The sequence below is a fragment of the Neovison vison genome, chromosome 4 (assembly GCF_020171115.1).
Source record: "Neovison vison isolate M4711 chromosome 4, ASM_NN_V1, whole genome shotgun sequence".
Taxonomy (NCBI): Eukaryota; Metazoa; Chordata; class Mammalia; order Carnivora; family Mustelidae; genus Neogale; species Neogale vison.
In genome coordinates, this window is record NC_058094.1 from 186825948 (window position 1) to 186841897 (window position 15950).

Sequence of the window (15950 nt, forward strand, 5' to 3'; positions counted from 1 at the left end):
CTCTTCATTCAACCTCTGAGTAGTATTGTTAATGCAACCATGTGGACTAGCTTTCATTTGGCAACTTGACTTCCTCTTTTAAATCTCTGGCAGGGATGGTAGGTCCCTGCCCCCTGACATGGACATGGCAGGACATCTTAAAAGATAAATACAGGGGCCAAGAGAATAGCAGAGAGCAGGTAACACTGAGAACCGTTGACTAAACAATTGGATTCCTTCTTTTAGGCTCTTTCTAGAGACCTGTACTTTATCTTCACAACTTTATGAATCAGCCTGAAGCACAAGGCAGATTCTCCCACCTCTGTCCATAATTTGCTGGCACCACTCCAGCTACTCCTCTGACTAATGAGATCCTGAAGAATTAATCTCCTGTACAAGCAGAATAAGTCTTTGAGGGAGGCCAAATATTGCAGAGAGTTAGCAAGGTCTCATTCTTTATTATGAGGAAAAGTCTCATTCAATAGCCATTAATTTTTATAGGGAGGGAGGGCATTATATTAACAGCTAATATTTATTAAGCACTTATTATATGCCTAGAACTGGGTCATCTACCATACATACATTGTCTCCTTTAATCCTTATCAACAACCTTAAGAGTTAGGAACAATTAGTAGCCTACACCTTGAGAATATGCATGCTTATCAAGCTGAAATATCACAAAATTAAGGAGGGGTGGAAATGAGATTTACATTGAGGCCATTCAGACCCCAAAAGCCATGTTCTGAGTGTCAGTGTTATGTTGCCTTGTTAATAAACTTCTGGCATAATTATGCCCCTAGAGTACCCCACAGGAACCAAAGTTGAAAGTCATAGATATCAAGGAGGGGCAATCATCCACCCCACCAATCTAAAGATCAAAAGTACCCTTTTCCACACAAGAGACTCATTTAAGGAAAATTTCTTTCTATTCAAAATAATGATGCTAAACGGGAAGCTATTTAAGCTACACAATGGCTTCATCAGCACCTTATCTGTCAAATCCCCAAATCGTGCTCCTGGAACCCATCTCTCAATACAGAGAAGTCAGCAGGGGGAAAAAAAGCAGATAAAAAGCAAACAGGTTAAGTCTGAAGTTAGTGGGATCTAATGAGCATAAGCCACAGTCTTAATAAATAGCTGTATGCATGGGGCACCACCAATGCCATCACTGCCACCATCACCATCATCGTCATCACCACAATCATTGATATTATTATTATGCAGGATGTTCATTCCCACCCTGGAGCAGTACTATGAGCCCTGAGGGAATGAGGCTTCTGTTAACCCATCAAACAGGCACTCTTTGCCTTACCAAAGGAGTTCATTTTCTTTTTCCCTTTCTCCTATTTTTTTAAGATGTATTTATTTGGGAAAGAGAGAGAGAGCATGGAGGGTAGGGAGCGGCAGATTATGACCTGAGCTAAAACCACGAGTCAGACACCTAACTGACTGAGCCACCCAGGCACTCCATCTATGTTTTTTTCTTGATAATGGGTCATGAGTAAACCGTGGTAACTAGTAAATATATTTCTACTGTTACTATTACTAACAACACAGGACTTGAAAATTAGTAAAATTACTGCAAAATCACAGCAAAATTACTTGGAATTATCAATCTGGCATATAGGCAGAGAATGATCATGGACCTCACAGTCCATATTGGCTCTTTTCTTAGGCTAATTGTCGTGTAACTCTAAGAAACTCCTGATTATGATCTAAATGATGAAACACATCTAAAAGGTTAGGGAAAGTCATCCCATAAATCCTCCCTTTGTATTTATGCAAAAGGGAAACAAGAGAATTAATTGGGACAAGACAACCAGGATAGTCCCAGCCCTGGTGACAGAGCCCTGCCACCAGACCTGAAAGGAGTGTGGCCTGTGATTCCAGGTAGAGCTATGTATTCAGACCTACTGTACTGGCTACTGGACTTGTATTTAACTCAAGGGACATTTTTGTGCTCTGGTGTAAAAGTAGGAATCCATTCCAATTTATATGGAGGCTTACCTTGTAGCTACCAGTTTTCATTGATTTACTGATAATGCATGTGACAGATGGGACTTCATTTCTCAGTAAATTTGTTTTGCTTTATTGCCTCCCATGTAACAATATGCAACAATATCAAAGTATTTCTTTTAAAATCTGTGATTTTATGCTTTTTGAGGGCTAACAGAATATAATAGCATACAGAATTTATGATTTCTGATTTATTTCAGTCTATTGTACTTACATAAACCAAACAATATTATCTCTTCAAAACAATTTCAAAATCTCTTCCAATGCATGATTTGAAGGACTTTATCTCTTTTTCATTATAAAACTTAAATGCATCTAATACACTATAAAATCCTATATGTCAACTACTTAAACTATGAAACAGAATTCATAAATGTGCTACATAAACAATGACCCAACTATTAACAATGTTAATAGTAACATTAATAATAATAGCTAAAATACTCTTTACCTTTACAAAAAGCCAGAAAGTGCACTTAATTCTTTCAATCTTTATTTCATTTAACCCTGACAACAGCCTTATAGGTAAGTACTATTATTATTTCCTTTGTACAGATGAAGAAAGTAAGAGTTAGAGCAAGGTTTCTCAACCTTGACACATACCACTCCCATCTTGGACCAGATAATCCTTTGTTATGGTGGAGATGTTCTGTGCACTGTAGGATATTTAACAGCATCCTTGCCCTCTGTCTGCTAGATGCCAGTAGAATACCCCACTCTCAGATGTGACAACCAATAATACCTCCAGACACTGCCAAATAGCCTCTGAGAGGGAAATCACTACCACTTAAGAACCACTAGCTTAGAGAAATTAAGCAATTAAGGTCATACATAGGAAACAGTAAAGCTGGGGTGAGAAGCCAGGCATGCTGATTCTAGAATACATGTTATCAACCAGTAAAATACATGAGAGACTATGGACTCTGAAAAACAATCTGAGGGTTTTGAAGGGGCGGGGGGTGGGAGGTCGGATTACCAGGTGGTGGGTATTATAGAGGGCACGGATTGCATGGAGCACAGGGTGTGATGCAAAAATAATGAATACTGTTATGCTGAAAATAAATTAAAAATAAATTTAAAAAAATACAGTGTTATTCATTCTGTCCTGGTTTAAAGAACACACATTTTCCCTCAAAACTGAAAAGTGAAATATGAAGATGAACTATCCTTCCTGTGGAACTATTGTCCATGACACCACACCAGACTGGGCCATTTCAAACTTTTTTCCAAATTAAGGGCCATGTTTCAATGGTTATTGACTTTGTGTGGCTTGCTCTGCTGCCCTACCTACCCCAACCTTCTTTCTATTCTGTAACATGTGCCCTAAAAGACACTCAACAATCACTATTAATGCTGATCCCATCTATCAGTAAATAAGACACAGTCTCTGCCTAAAAAGCAGGGCCTATATTCCTCCTACTTCCTGCTTCCTTAGAGAAGCGTGCAGTCAATGGGCAAACTCTTTGCACAGTGGCCATGGAATTGTGATTTCTCTGTGAGGGAGCTCCCAAGCTCTCAAGTGACTGAGCACTATTCATGTGCCATATTGTGCCATGTGCCAAGGATTTCCAAAGGTTTCATATATCCCATTTCATTCTGAACTCCCAATATTCTAGGAAGTAAGTGTTATTATTTCCAACTATTACTGATAAAGAAGAAACAGGTTCAGGTAAGTAGGGGCACCTACCCAAACATGACAAAAGTTTCATGCCAAGACTTGGATTTCATGGATAAACGAAGACTACAGATAGGCCTCTTCCCAAAAATCTTCTCAGCTTAATCTACTCTCTCCAGCTTGCTTAAAATATTTCCTTCAGGTCCCCTCTGCAGGACATCCCAAAGTTATGGGAATAAACAACCCGGAACTGAGCATAAGTCCACTCATGGAGAGACAAAGGGAAAAATTCAGTCAGTGACCTCATGAACTTTGAAAAGGCATTATTTTATTAAATCAGAGGATAGAAAAATACAGAAAAAGTTTTCTTTTCTCTGATTTTCTTTTTGTTGTTTACTTTTTGTGCGTAAAAAGTTACAGACTCATGTATGACTGATTATATTGCTTCAAAGTACTTTAAGTTGTTGTACTAAAATAAATGATTTTGAAAAAAGAACCTGGTGGTAGAGGTGAATTTCCCTGCCTTCAATCACACTATTTAAATATAGCTTGTTGGGTCATTTTTTTTGTTTTTTGTATTTAAGAGTTCATTAAATTTTCCTGAAAGCTTCTTAAAAATTTCATTAAACTTTTGTGAGAGCTTCAACTTCCCTGAGAGCTGAATGCAAATATGAAAACTTTCAAACGTAAAATGTCCTAATGATAAAAAGAACAATAGGCGAAGTAGGGAAATGAACTCCAAAAGTACATTTCTTTCTGACCCTTTGATTTTATTCATCTTCAAGATGATTTCTTTGGGAGGATAGGGGTGGCAGTGAGCGAGTTCCAGAGCTGTAAAAAACTGTGAAACTACTTGAATAGATCTCAAAGTTCTGCCTTTAAACCCTAGCCCAGGGCGCCTGGGTGGCTCAGTGGGTTAAGCCGCTGCCTTCGGCTCAGGTCATGATCTCAGGGTCCTGGGATCGGGTCCCACATCGGGCTCTCTGCTCAGCAGGGAGCCTGCTTTCTCCTCTCTCTCTCTGCCTACTTGTGATCTCTCTCTGTCAAATAAATAAATAAAATCTTTAAAAAATAAAAAAATAAAAAAAATAAACCCTAGCCCAATCACTTCTCTGCTTTGTGACCTCAGTCAGGTTACCTATTTTCCCTGAGTTCAGGGAAACTCATCCATAAAACAGGATAACTGTTAAGATTAAATAAGATAATGCATGTGAAGAACCTGGTACAGAGTAGATACACAATAAATTTAACCAATAGAGTACCCTTTAGACATATCTATGTTTTTGGAAAAGACCGTGTTTTGGCAATTGATCTTTTAATGTCTTTCTCATAATTAGTTCACATTCTTTAGGTGAAATCAGAAATATCTAAACCAAGGGTGATCTGGTTGGTGGCCAGAAAACCATCACTGTGGGGCCTGTCTATATTACCTGCTCAGTGACCTCCACGCTCACCTGCAATGCTGCTCCTCTCCCATGATTCATTTTAAGTCCTAGAGTTCTTGCCATCATGGCAAATGTTGTTTCATGGTCTAGGCTTTCTTCTTGATGGACCTCAGTATTTAGAACCACAGAATAGTCATTTTTGAGCCAAAAGGAACCAGAAAGATCCTCATATTCAACCTCAATCTCTTCACAGATGAGGACACTGAGACCACAGAGGAGTAGAGTAATTTGGCAAAGCTAAACTAGCAGCAAAATCAAAATCTGATTCTTAATTTTTCATCTATACCAGTGGTTCTCAGTCAGAGGTGATTTTGCCTTCCAGGAGACTTTTTTGCTCATCAAAAGTGGGGGATGCGGGATTGTTACTGGTCTTTATTGAGCAGAGGCCAGAGATATTAGTAAACATTCTCTGATGCACAGGATATCCTCACAATGGAAGTATCGATAAGGTCAAGCTTAAGTAGCTCTGATCTACACTATTGGATCCAGTGTCTCCAGAGACTCCAAAATCTGCCTCTTAGGCTGCTGCTGTTGGGTATTGGACTTGGTCCCAATGTGGAAACCTTCACCAATGACTGAATCAATCAAGTCAATTCTGCTTCTTTAGAATTGAAGGCCACCGGGATTAGGAGGGATTAGAGACTTGCCTAACCAGGCAATTTAAAAGTCCAGGTTTAACTTCTGAGGCAATATGTCCAGCATGAGTGCTACTGAAGTCTTAAAGTCATACTTAAATCTTATTAGACAACCTAAGAAAATGATTCTCAAAACCATTTTGGCAAAATACCACAGAATATCCAAATGGTGCACACCACAGTTATCAAATATTTAGAATAATGCACTGTAAACAAATACATTTGTCATGGCACTAAACATCTCTAGAATTAATGGTTTAAATGGAGGAAAGATAGAGATTAAAGCATTGGTAATAGAGCAAAAACAGTTTCCACCCAAATGTGAAGTTCCACACTGACAGAAATCATATAGAAGAGAAAAGCAGAGTCGATGATCCAAGCAATTAAACACTTTCTGGTTCTTGACCATGCATGCCATCTAGCTTGCTGACCTCAAAGGACTCCACTCTGGCCAGTGTGAGAACTAAATGAGAGTCTGATGTGGGAATATATGGTGATCTGCAAAGCCACTTGTAACTGTGAGTCATTCAACAATCTGAGGTTATTTACCCATAATTCCACTTGGTAATTCTGACTTTGGTTCTGACCCAAGGTAAAAATATACAGAGGATACCAATCTGATTCACTCATAAAGCCAACCCACACTTAACAAATACCAATCATGTCCAATGCACCATGCCTTTGGGGAGCATATTCCCTTCTCAAAAAAAATCACACTAGTGCCAAGAAGAATGACCCGCACCCAGATATTTCTTGCATACAGAATTAGACCAGCAATAACTGGAAGAGCAAGATCTGTTTTAGGTGGAAAGATCTAAGAAGCTCCATGGAAAGAAATGACTTTCGAATTGGATCTCCAAGAAAACACGGGCTTTCAACAGGTAAAAATGAGAACGTTTAAAATAGCAGAAAGTTATGAATGAAGGAAGGATGACAGAAAACGCAAGGCAAAGATGGCAGTCAGTGAGGAGTTCAGCTTGACTGGAACTTAGAAGGAACAGAAGGGAGTAACAGAGACAACGCAGGAAAGTGAGGTAGATGCAGTTGTAGAGACCCTTAAAATCCTAAACAAGAAGACAGCTTTTATTAGTCAAAAGAAAGCTAATGGAGGTGTGCTGTTGCTGTTTAAACAGCACATCAGAGACACTGTGGAAAGATTAATCAGACATGGGTATGCGTAATGAAATGAAGAAACCAGAGTAAAGAGAGTGGTTAGGAAAAGTTATTCAATACTCTTTAAGAGATGAGTAATGAGACAGGAGCAAGATCATGAGAATGAAAATAGTGAGAAGGAAAAGCCCATAACAACCTGTCAGAGACAGGGGGAAGGAGAAGAACCAAAAGTTAAAGTTGGAGAAACACCACAACAGAAGCTCATATGAAGTGACTCAAAAGTATTAATCCTGGGCAAGTGGGAGAATGCTAGTAATTATCAGACACGAAGATGGAAGAAAAATGAAGACTGAATTGTGCCTAGATGATCCTCTTGGCTCAGAAAACAGCAGCTCAACGACTAAGTCATTACTGCTACTAATATCTAGCTACACTACTCAGACTCAGTGTCTGAGCTACTTACTGTACCTCAGCGCCCTCTCTCCCTACATCTAGTTCCTAACTCCTGCTACACCTACACCACCTCTCTGGGTTGAGATCCCTGCACCTGTGCTCCCCAGGCCCCTGCTGTTATAGTAGGAGGGTGACCCTGACCTCTGACCAAACTATCTATATAGACCTTCCATCACCCCCCCTTTCTCCCCAGGTTGTGTTTCACCTGAAATTTCAGTACCTGTAGGCCATTTTCCATGTTAACTGCATTGGGTGTTCTCCTTTGTGGTTAAGTCTCAGTGTCCATCTGTGATCTGTGCTCTAACCAAATGACGTTGCTGCTCTGTCTGGTGTAGCTTCACTGGAAAGTCAATTCGACTCAGCTGGCAATCTTGGAATGTAAATTGGACATATTCTCACAGCTGATGCACATATCCTTACTACTCTGAGAATTTCATAGTTCATCACAAATACAGGAAAATATTTTTCAAAGGACTTTACCACTTAGAAGTTTCCCTTGTCTGATTTTACTACTAATACTCAGGCTCTAAATATCAACACTACTAAGTAAGTAGTAGTATGCAAAATTGGTCACTCATAAGTATGCTAAACTATGCGCCTTGTTTTATCCTATGTCCCCTTCAACTGACTGTCATTTTTCACTGGATAAGAGACAACAGTCCCCTGATTTTATGTCTGCGATGCTGAAAGAGCTTCAGAATTCATCAATGAGTCTTACTATGTCCCAGAATGAGAAAGGGGCACAGCTCAGCAGAAGATGCACTTGCTCATACAAGGATACAATAGCTTTGAAGGCAGCCTTCCCAGAGGGTAAGATCCACTTCCCACCCCCTCTGCCACCCCACCCCACCCCCACTATACACACGACAATCTATTCTTAACAGCAAAGGTGGTGGTTCTGCTGATGACTCATTAAGCATGCTGATTCGTGACAGCACAGGCAGACCTGACTAAGGGAATCATTCGCTGGATTTAATCAATTATTGGCCTTATCAAATATGATTACTAAGTCACATAAAAATCCAAGTGAAAGCAGGCATTAGACACTTGGAGGAAAAAATAACTCCTTATTTTGCCTGGCAACAGAGAGAGGCCACTCTGTTATCTGCATGTGCGATATCCACTTAACCAATTATCTCCACAAGTTTTTATCCTGGGCTGTATTCCTCCTAATGTCCAGAATGTTTTTGAGACATTTGCCCCTTTGTGAGAAAGCCTAAAGAACCAGCAAAACATACAGCTTCAACATAAATGAAAACATGGAGAAAACAGAGAGAAACAATTCTCAGCTATCCTATTAGACTTTAATATGTCCATACTTCCAAGCACCATGAATAAGAAGCAACAGTATAGCCCTCTTTGTGGTCTAGTGAGAGAAGAGTATAAAATAATGTAAATACCTTCCCAAATGACCCCGTTGTTCCCAATGACCTTCAATACTCAGATCTATTATAGTGTGTACCACATTCTATTTTGCTTTTCACATATGTCTTAACTACAAAACCACGTACCTCTCTCTTATGAAGTTTTCACTATCTGATATGGCTTAAAACTCCTACTCCTAACCATTCTGACCTAAGTATTTCCATAGTCCAGACATGAAAACTGCACATGAGTCTGCAGAGGTCCTTGAGGTTTGTAGATAAGTCATTATTTGTACCTCTGCCTCTGATTATGCTGACCAACCACAGCATTTCCAGGCACACAAAAATAGAGGTGTGAGTGTGTGTATGTGTGTGGGTGTGCTGCAAACACTTCTAACATAGATTCAGCTTACAACACCATCTCTGATAGCAAATCCTTTCTTTAGTGGCAGCCCAGAAGTATTAGATTATTTCTAGGTATTTGTGATTATTTTGTACATGATCTGGCATTCTTTCTCAAAGATACAAACTTCTCAGAGCCAGACCTGATAACTTGAAATTGCTGCTATTTAAAAACAACCTGATGAGAATTTTAGGGGGAAGCAGTTCTCCTGGGTAATCCTCTCTAGCTTCAAATTACCATGTCACCACTTCAACAAATCTCTTGGAATGACTGGCCCTCATGGACAAGACTCAATCACAAGGCAAAAGGATGGCTCCCCTTAATTGCGTTGATGTAAAGCCTAATCCAGTAAAGGCTTCTGTGCAGGGAGAATCTTATCTTCTACTTACTGGTGCCCTCGCTAACCCAGTAAAGGGTTTTTATAACATCATTCTTTTGGTTGAAATTCTGGCCTTGGAAAAAATTAGTACATTTCCTTTAATAGTAACAGTGATATTCAGAAGAATCACTATCATAACATACTCTTGGGCTACTGAAATCTGCCTAGTACTTGATAAAATATTTAAAGAACGATACCTACCTCAATTGAGCTGTTTAGTAGGATGATGATGACTTTGAAAGCCAGAGGATTTGTTTTTTCTTTAACACGGCTTTGAAAGGTGAATAAATACATAAGCGAAATGAAATGAAGCCCAGCACAAGAAGTTTAAACAAAGGTAGATTATTTTTGTATCCTGGACTCTCTTTCTCCTAATGTCCAAAGCAAACCTATGAGATCTAAAGCTTTTTAATATAACTTTTAGTTTCCCTACGTGAAGCCACCGGCTTTATCTAATTATTAACTGAAGTCAAATAACGACACTTAGCATTCAAGTAGCCTATTGAGTTTATACCAGCATGTTTGCCCCAACATGAGAAAGGAATCACAGCTCCCCTCAGGTGACCTCGTGGCACAATGGTAGTGCGTCTGACTCCACAGCTCCCCTCAGTCCAAATGAATCACCAAATAGACAAGGGTATATTCAAACAGACCAGCATCTGACAGAGATATCAGGACATCTTTAAAAGTGTCTACCATTTATCAAACGAGGTATCCACTTCATCCAAATTTACAGATCCCCAGAAAAGTTCTCAAGCAAGATCATTCTGATAAAGGCTACAGGTTTGGTAAATGAAGATGGTCTCAACTTCTTTAACCACCCTTCCATCAAGAGCTATAATCTATGTCCCCTTCTCTTGAATCTGAGTGGGTTCTGTAATACCTTCACCAATAAAATACAGCAGAAGTGACACTGCCCCAGTTTCTGTGCCCAAGTTGTAATGAAGAGACCAGCATCTTCCACTTCCTGTCTGTCGGAACACATAGGGCCTAGGAAGGCAGCAAAAAGTGCAGCCACCCTGAGACCACCATGTACTGAGAAGCCCAAGCTCCAGGCTGGAGGATGAAAGCCACGTGCAAAGAAAGAAAGAAACAAAGAGCACCAAGTCTCTGCACACATGCATGAAGAAGCAATCTTGGAAGTGGACCCTCTGTCTCCAGTAGCTGCAGCCCACTCCAGCTGCACCAGGTTCAAACCACTCAGCCAAGTCCTTCCTAAATTCCCGACCCATATCACTGTAAGCAGAATAAAACGGCTGTTTCAAGCCAGAAGTTTAGAGATGGTTTGTAATCAATGAGAGATTAGCAGACATGTATCAGTTTCATAGGAAATATGTATGTGATTTAAAATAGAAGAGCCCAAACCAACCCTCTATTAATTTGCGCTTTGCATGACTTCAGTGAAGCTGGAACAAGACAGTCTTTTTTTTTATTATATTGACATAATAAAAAATGCGACAGCATTCATGTAAGATATGCAAAAATATGCTTTCAAAAATAATCGACATAGTAATTTGAAACTTGACAGGTTTGAGCGGCTCTCTTGTTAAACTCCTCTAACCTGTCTATTTATCTCTTTTCAAATAAAATTGAAGCAACTTTGAAATATTTCATACCCCAGGTTAACTACATGTAAAAATGATAAATTACCTTTTACTACTGATGACTATTACGCCCTCTAATCTGAGTGATTAATTTACATCCTGTTCAGTGGTTCACATGCAATTACTACCCTGAACCCAATGAACCTGAACAAGACAGAATTATTTAGCCATCTGTGTAAGCTCACTATATTTAGAAAAGTATAGCAACTGCTAGGAAACGCTAAGGTTGTATTCATCTTCTCTCAACGATGCGTGCACCTCTACACTGCAAATCAAATGGTAACAACACTACTGTGGATTATTGACTTTATTTGGAAACCACAGAACAGGACTCTCTGCCTTGAGATGATGCTCAAGAGAAAAGGTAAGATTAAAATGGTCATCCGACTGAAACTACCATTGCTGAAACCGACTGGCAGATTTTAATTTCATTGGTGGGATTTTTTTTTATCTGAATATAATCTATTTAATGTCATAATACCAAAATCAAATACAATCAATGAAAAGCAGACACTAGCCTTTTAGTCTGAACTCTGGGCTTCTAACGCTTGGCAAACAAAAGATCTGAGCAACTCTATTTCTTTGGAATGTGCTTTCCCAACTCTTCTCAATAGCATGAAGTAATGGAGGATGATAAAAGATGATATTCTACTTTAAATTACCTTTTCTATGGTTTAAAAAAAAAAAAAAAGACCATTAGTGCCCTTAAAGGAATTTGTACCTATGCTTTGAGCTCAACAGCCTTTTATCAGAGAATGAGGCAAATAGGAATTGCAGGCAAAGGAGAATTCAAATGCTTAAAGATACTTTGGTGCTCCCATCCATAAAGCTTCTGCACCTCCCAGCCCAGGCCCTCTCTGGTCAAGATTTCAGTAAAACCACTTCCTATAGGCAGATCTATAGTTAACAGGCCTTTTCATCCACCAGATCCACTCTCACGGGAAGATAGACACTCAGGGTGCCACACTAAATGTTACAACCAGGGTTTACTATAGCAGCAGAAGTGATCCAAAGATGAAGCAGGCACCTCGCTGAGGAGCCAAGAGACTGTCCATTACACTGAGCGTCCACCATGAGCCAGGCTTCTGAAGAGTTGTGCCACAAATGACTCAACCAACAAGCTCTCCTTTCTCAGAAAGACACTCTTACCTCTGGGATGTTTTCTTGTATTTCCTCCTGTAGGAAAAGAAGCATAAACACACATCAGAAAAGAAGTTGTGGCAGGCAGTGAATTAGAAAAGATAACTTCAGCAGGGACAGGCACGAAGGGGAAAACTCTGTGGGAGGTTCTTCCTGTGAGGCTTATGGGTTTCAAAGCCCAGCTAAAAGTTTTGGATTATTGTGTGATACTGTGGTCAGATGCCTATGACCAGCCTTAACACTTAAAAATAGCATCCCAAGAGCTCAGTGGCTCTGCTTTCCTATATTCATTCTTCCCCTTTGAGAGCACTATAGAATCTGGGCTGAAGTCAGGTTTTAAAGGTTTCAAATCTCAGCCCCTCCATTTAGTAGGTTCATGGGTTTAGTGAGAAGTAACTGGGCAGGATCCTATACAACATTTCTTTTGTCTGGCACTTATAAAATGGCCAATAACCATTAGCTATTTGTATTGTCACTATTATTACTATTACCTCCACCATATAGCACTGAAGTCCTTTTAAGGATGTGCCTTTTACAATGAAAATGAGTAATCATGTAGCTAAGCCTTAAGAGCAGACACAAGCTCTTCAGAGAAGAAAGAAGGGAGAAAAGGGACAATGAGAAAGTCTAGAAGAAGGAGTGGTAAGAGCAGCAGTAGGAACTTGCTAATGGCTCTGCAGCTGTGGGTTAGTTCCTAGAAGAAACTTCCCTAAGAGCAGAAGTGGCTGGAATTCTAGTCTACTTCTGCTATTCAGCCTTGGACAAATCTCTGGGCGTAGGGCTTCTTAATCTTTCAAATATAGATAACATTGGCCCTGGCTATTTCACCCAGGTCATAGTGGCATTCAAGGGGAAGTGGCCACCAAGTTTATTATCCCAATATCTCAATGGTTTTCAGATTTGTGTCATTTTTTGCAGGCTTGGAAGTCTCTCAAAGGAGTTTGAACAGGCTCTCTACTGGAGGGGATTCAAGGAAAGAAAGTGCTGGGAGAGGAAAATGCATCCTTCTGGCAGCATCCACAGAAAGTGCAGTTCATCCCAGTTGTCCTTAGTTCCACACCTGCATTCCCATTACAGTCACTGCACCCAGGAAGCCAATCCACTAGTTTGTTCATAGAGCTATAGGTCACACGTTTTTTAAAAAGGGCACAGATTTTCAAATTCAGAATCACTATGATCTGTTACACCTCTGTTCAAATGAACATATGCACAATGGTGCTGAGTGTTAAGTGAAGGAAATAGCATGCAACATAAAATGTACAGGGTGATCTTGCCTAATGCACCAAATATACATCTGAAAGGAAACACCAAAATGATAACCATGACCCCAGGGCAGTAGATTAATGGATCACTGCTTTTATATTTACTATTTTTACTATTATTTTACACATGTATGCAGTCACATATGTAGATATATACATATAAGACTGTGCAAATATATGAAGATATTTATGTTAAAGCTTGGGCTTTAGAATAAACTCCCTGCTTTCAAGTCTTGGCTCTGGCACTGAGCTCTATGGTATGAGACCAGTTATTTAACCCCTCCAAACCTCAGTTTCTTCATCTATAAAGTGGAAATAATCAAAGAACCTCTCTCAAGACATTATGGTAAGAAATAAATGAGATAACCCTCATGAATGTCAGCTCCACAAGGCAGATTCTTGTGTGGTTCCCCACAGTAACCGAGTGCCTAAGAGAGTGTCTTGTGCCCCCTCTAAAGACTGTGCCTCGACCCTGTCAGCAGGAACAAATCACTCGTTAGGCAGTAGCCAAGGGCAGAGGATTTATCTACAGGCATAGACCACAGTGTGTTATGGGTGCTGCCTGTGCCCTTAGCCCTTGTTAAGACTACTATCTACTAAACTGGGCTAAGGAGTCTCTTAAGGCAAGATCAAAAAATAAACCATTGAGAGTGTGCAAAGACCAAAGACAAGGGGGCAGTCAGGCCAGATGGATGCCCCGGCTTCAAACCAGAAGCCCAACTAATTCTATCAGCAGAGGGTACCTTCAAAGGTCAGAAGAAGACAACCTTTGTTGTTGGCTTCCACAGAACTCTCCCAGCATTTGCCAAGAACCTTACAAAGTCACTGCTGGGAGCACTGAGATAATCAAAGATGGATAAAAATAAGAAGAGCTTCCATTTTCAGCACCTACAAGTAACAAGCACTTCATAGATCACTAATCCTCATAATAGCACTGTTGAAATTCACTCTCTGAAAGAATCGTTATTCTAAAAATGGAAGTTAAAATATGTACCTAAAAAGTGTTATGTTATGATAACAACCAACACAAGGGGGGCGGCTCGGAAAGCTTTGTGGAAGAGGTAGTCCTGGTTGATGGCTGGGATTTCAGAAGGAGAAATACATTAAGTATGAGGCAAACAGGAAAGGAGGGTATGTCTAGTGGCCTCAAACCAGCCCAGCCCAGACAGATATAGAAGGAGATAGCAGGCCATAAGGCTAAAAAGTGCTGAGCACAAAGGTAGGAAAAGTAATACAATGTACACTTTTAAAAAAAAAAAGAGGATACCTGGGAGAAGGGGTTATCTCTTGCATTACCTTGTCTCATCTCCTATTATGTGGAAAGACAATAGGGCTTTGGGATGTAACAGACTTGGTTCAAAACCCAACTACCCACCCCTGCCCCCCCAAGTTGTGAGACCTCAGGCATGCTCTCTGCTAAATTAAGCTTTAGTACCCACATCTGTAAAATAGAAAGGATGATCTCAGAGGACACAGTGTTTTGAATTTGCCAAGTACATGCCTGCCATGTAGGCATTCTGAAAATTTTAGATCCCTTTACCCCTTATTTTGAGCTTCTTCAGGCCAGGGGTCCTGTTACATGGATCTGTGTATCTACTCCAAGGGCTTACATATCAAATGGCACATGGGTGGCACGCAACGTGTCTCCCAGCAAAATAAATAAATCATTTATAGCTGCCCCTCACACTTATCAAATACTGGCTGTGCATTTGGTAAACCCAAAGAAAGGCCAAAAATTTGATTTTCAGTACTATCCACCTTCTTGGTACTCACTCCCCCACCTTCCTAAATCCATCTTTGGCTTCATCATCCTGAAGAGCTCTCTTCCCATCTTGTCCCATTTGGACACTTCAGAACCAAGACAGACCCAATCCAAACAGTGTCATCTTCTACTGGAGTTGAATGGCAGCACTTAAAGTATAAGAGAAAATATACTTCTTTGGAAAGTATACTCAATATCCAACTCACAGATCATTTGGACTGGGCAGGATCAGCAAGGACTGAACGAGCCCTACTTATCCTTCAGCTCTCAGCCAAGACATCACTTCCTCCTGAAAACCTTCTACAGTCTCCCAGACTGGACAGTGCCCTTATATGCCCCATATTGGCCAGAGCTCACCCACGTCTCTGCATTTGTCACTCCAGGTAGTTACGATCTACCACACTGATGGCAATGATGGTGTTTCTCTCCTTCCTCTCATGGTGATTGACAAGTGGCAGCTGCTCAATACATTAGCAGGGAATGAACAAGTGGATTTGTCAGGAAGCTGATCAAAAAACGCTTTCTTCCTACTCATTTTCCTTCTGTGTAGCAGTGAGGACACCTACCATAGCCATAGCTCTCTGCACACAGGAGAAACACAATGAGAGGAGGCTGGAGGCCTCACAGTTGAGGAGCATCTCCTCAGTTCCATGCCTACTATACAATTTCATTCACTGTGACACCTATGGACCCTGGGAGGTCTACCTGACGTTACACTTGATGGAAGTGAGGCTCAGAGGGGTTAAGTAACTTATCTAAGGATACAGAACCTTCAGCTGG

The 15950-nt window shown here is 40.3% G+C and overlaps 1 protein-coding gene across 6 annotated transcripts in view; it reads right to left on the bottom strand.

Moving 5' to 3' along the window:
* PDE1C (phosphodiesterase 1C) overlaps positions 1-15950 on the bottom strand; it is a 302827-nt gene that overhangs the window by 270567 nt on the left and 16310 nt on the right. For all 6 annotated transcript variants that reach the window (XR_006384292.1, XM_044246327.1, XM_044246328.1 and 3 more), the window contains one exon: positions 12156-12182. Coding sequence is in view for 5 of the 6 variants with exons in the window: in XM_044246327.1 (XP_044102262.1) it covers positions 12156-12182 (27 nt within the window). In the remaining variant the exon portion in view is untranslated. The remainder of the gene's footprint in view (positions 1-12155; positions 12183-15950) is intronic.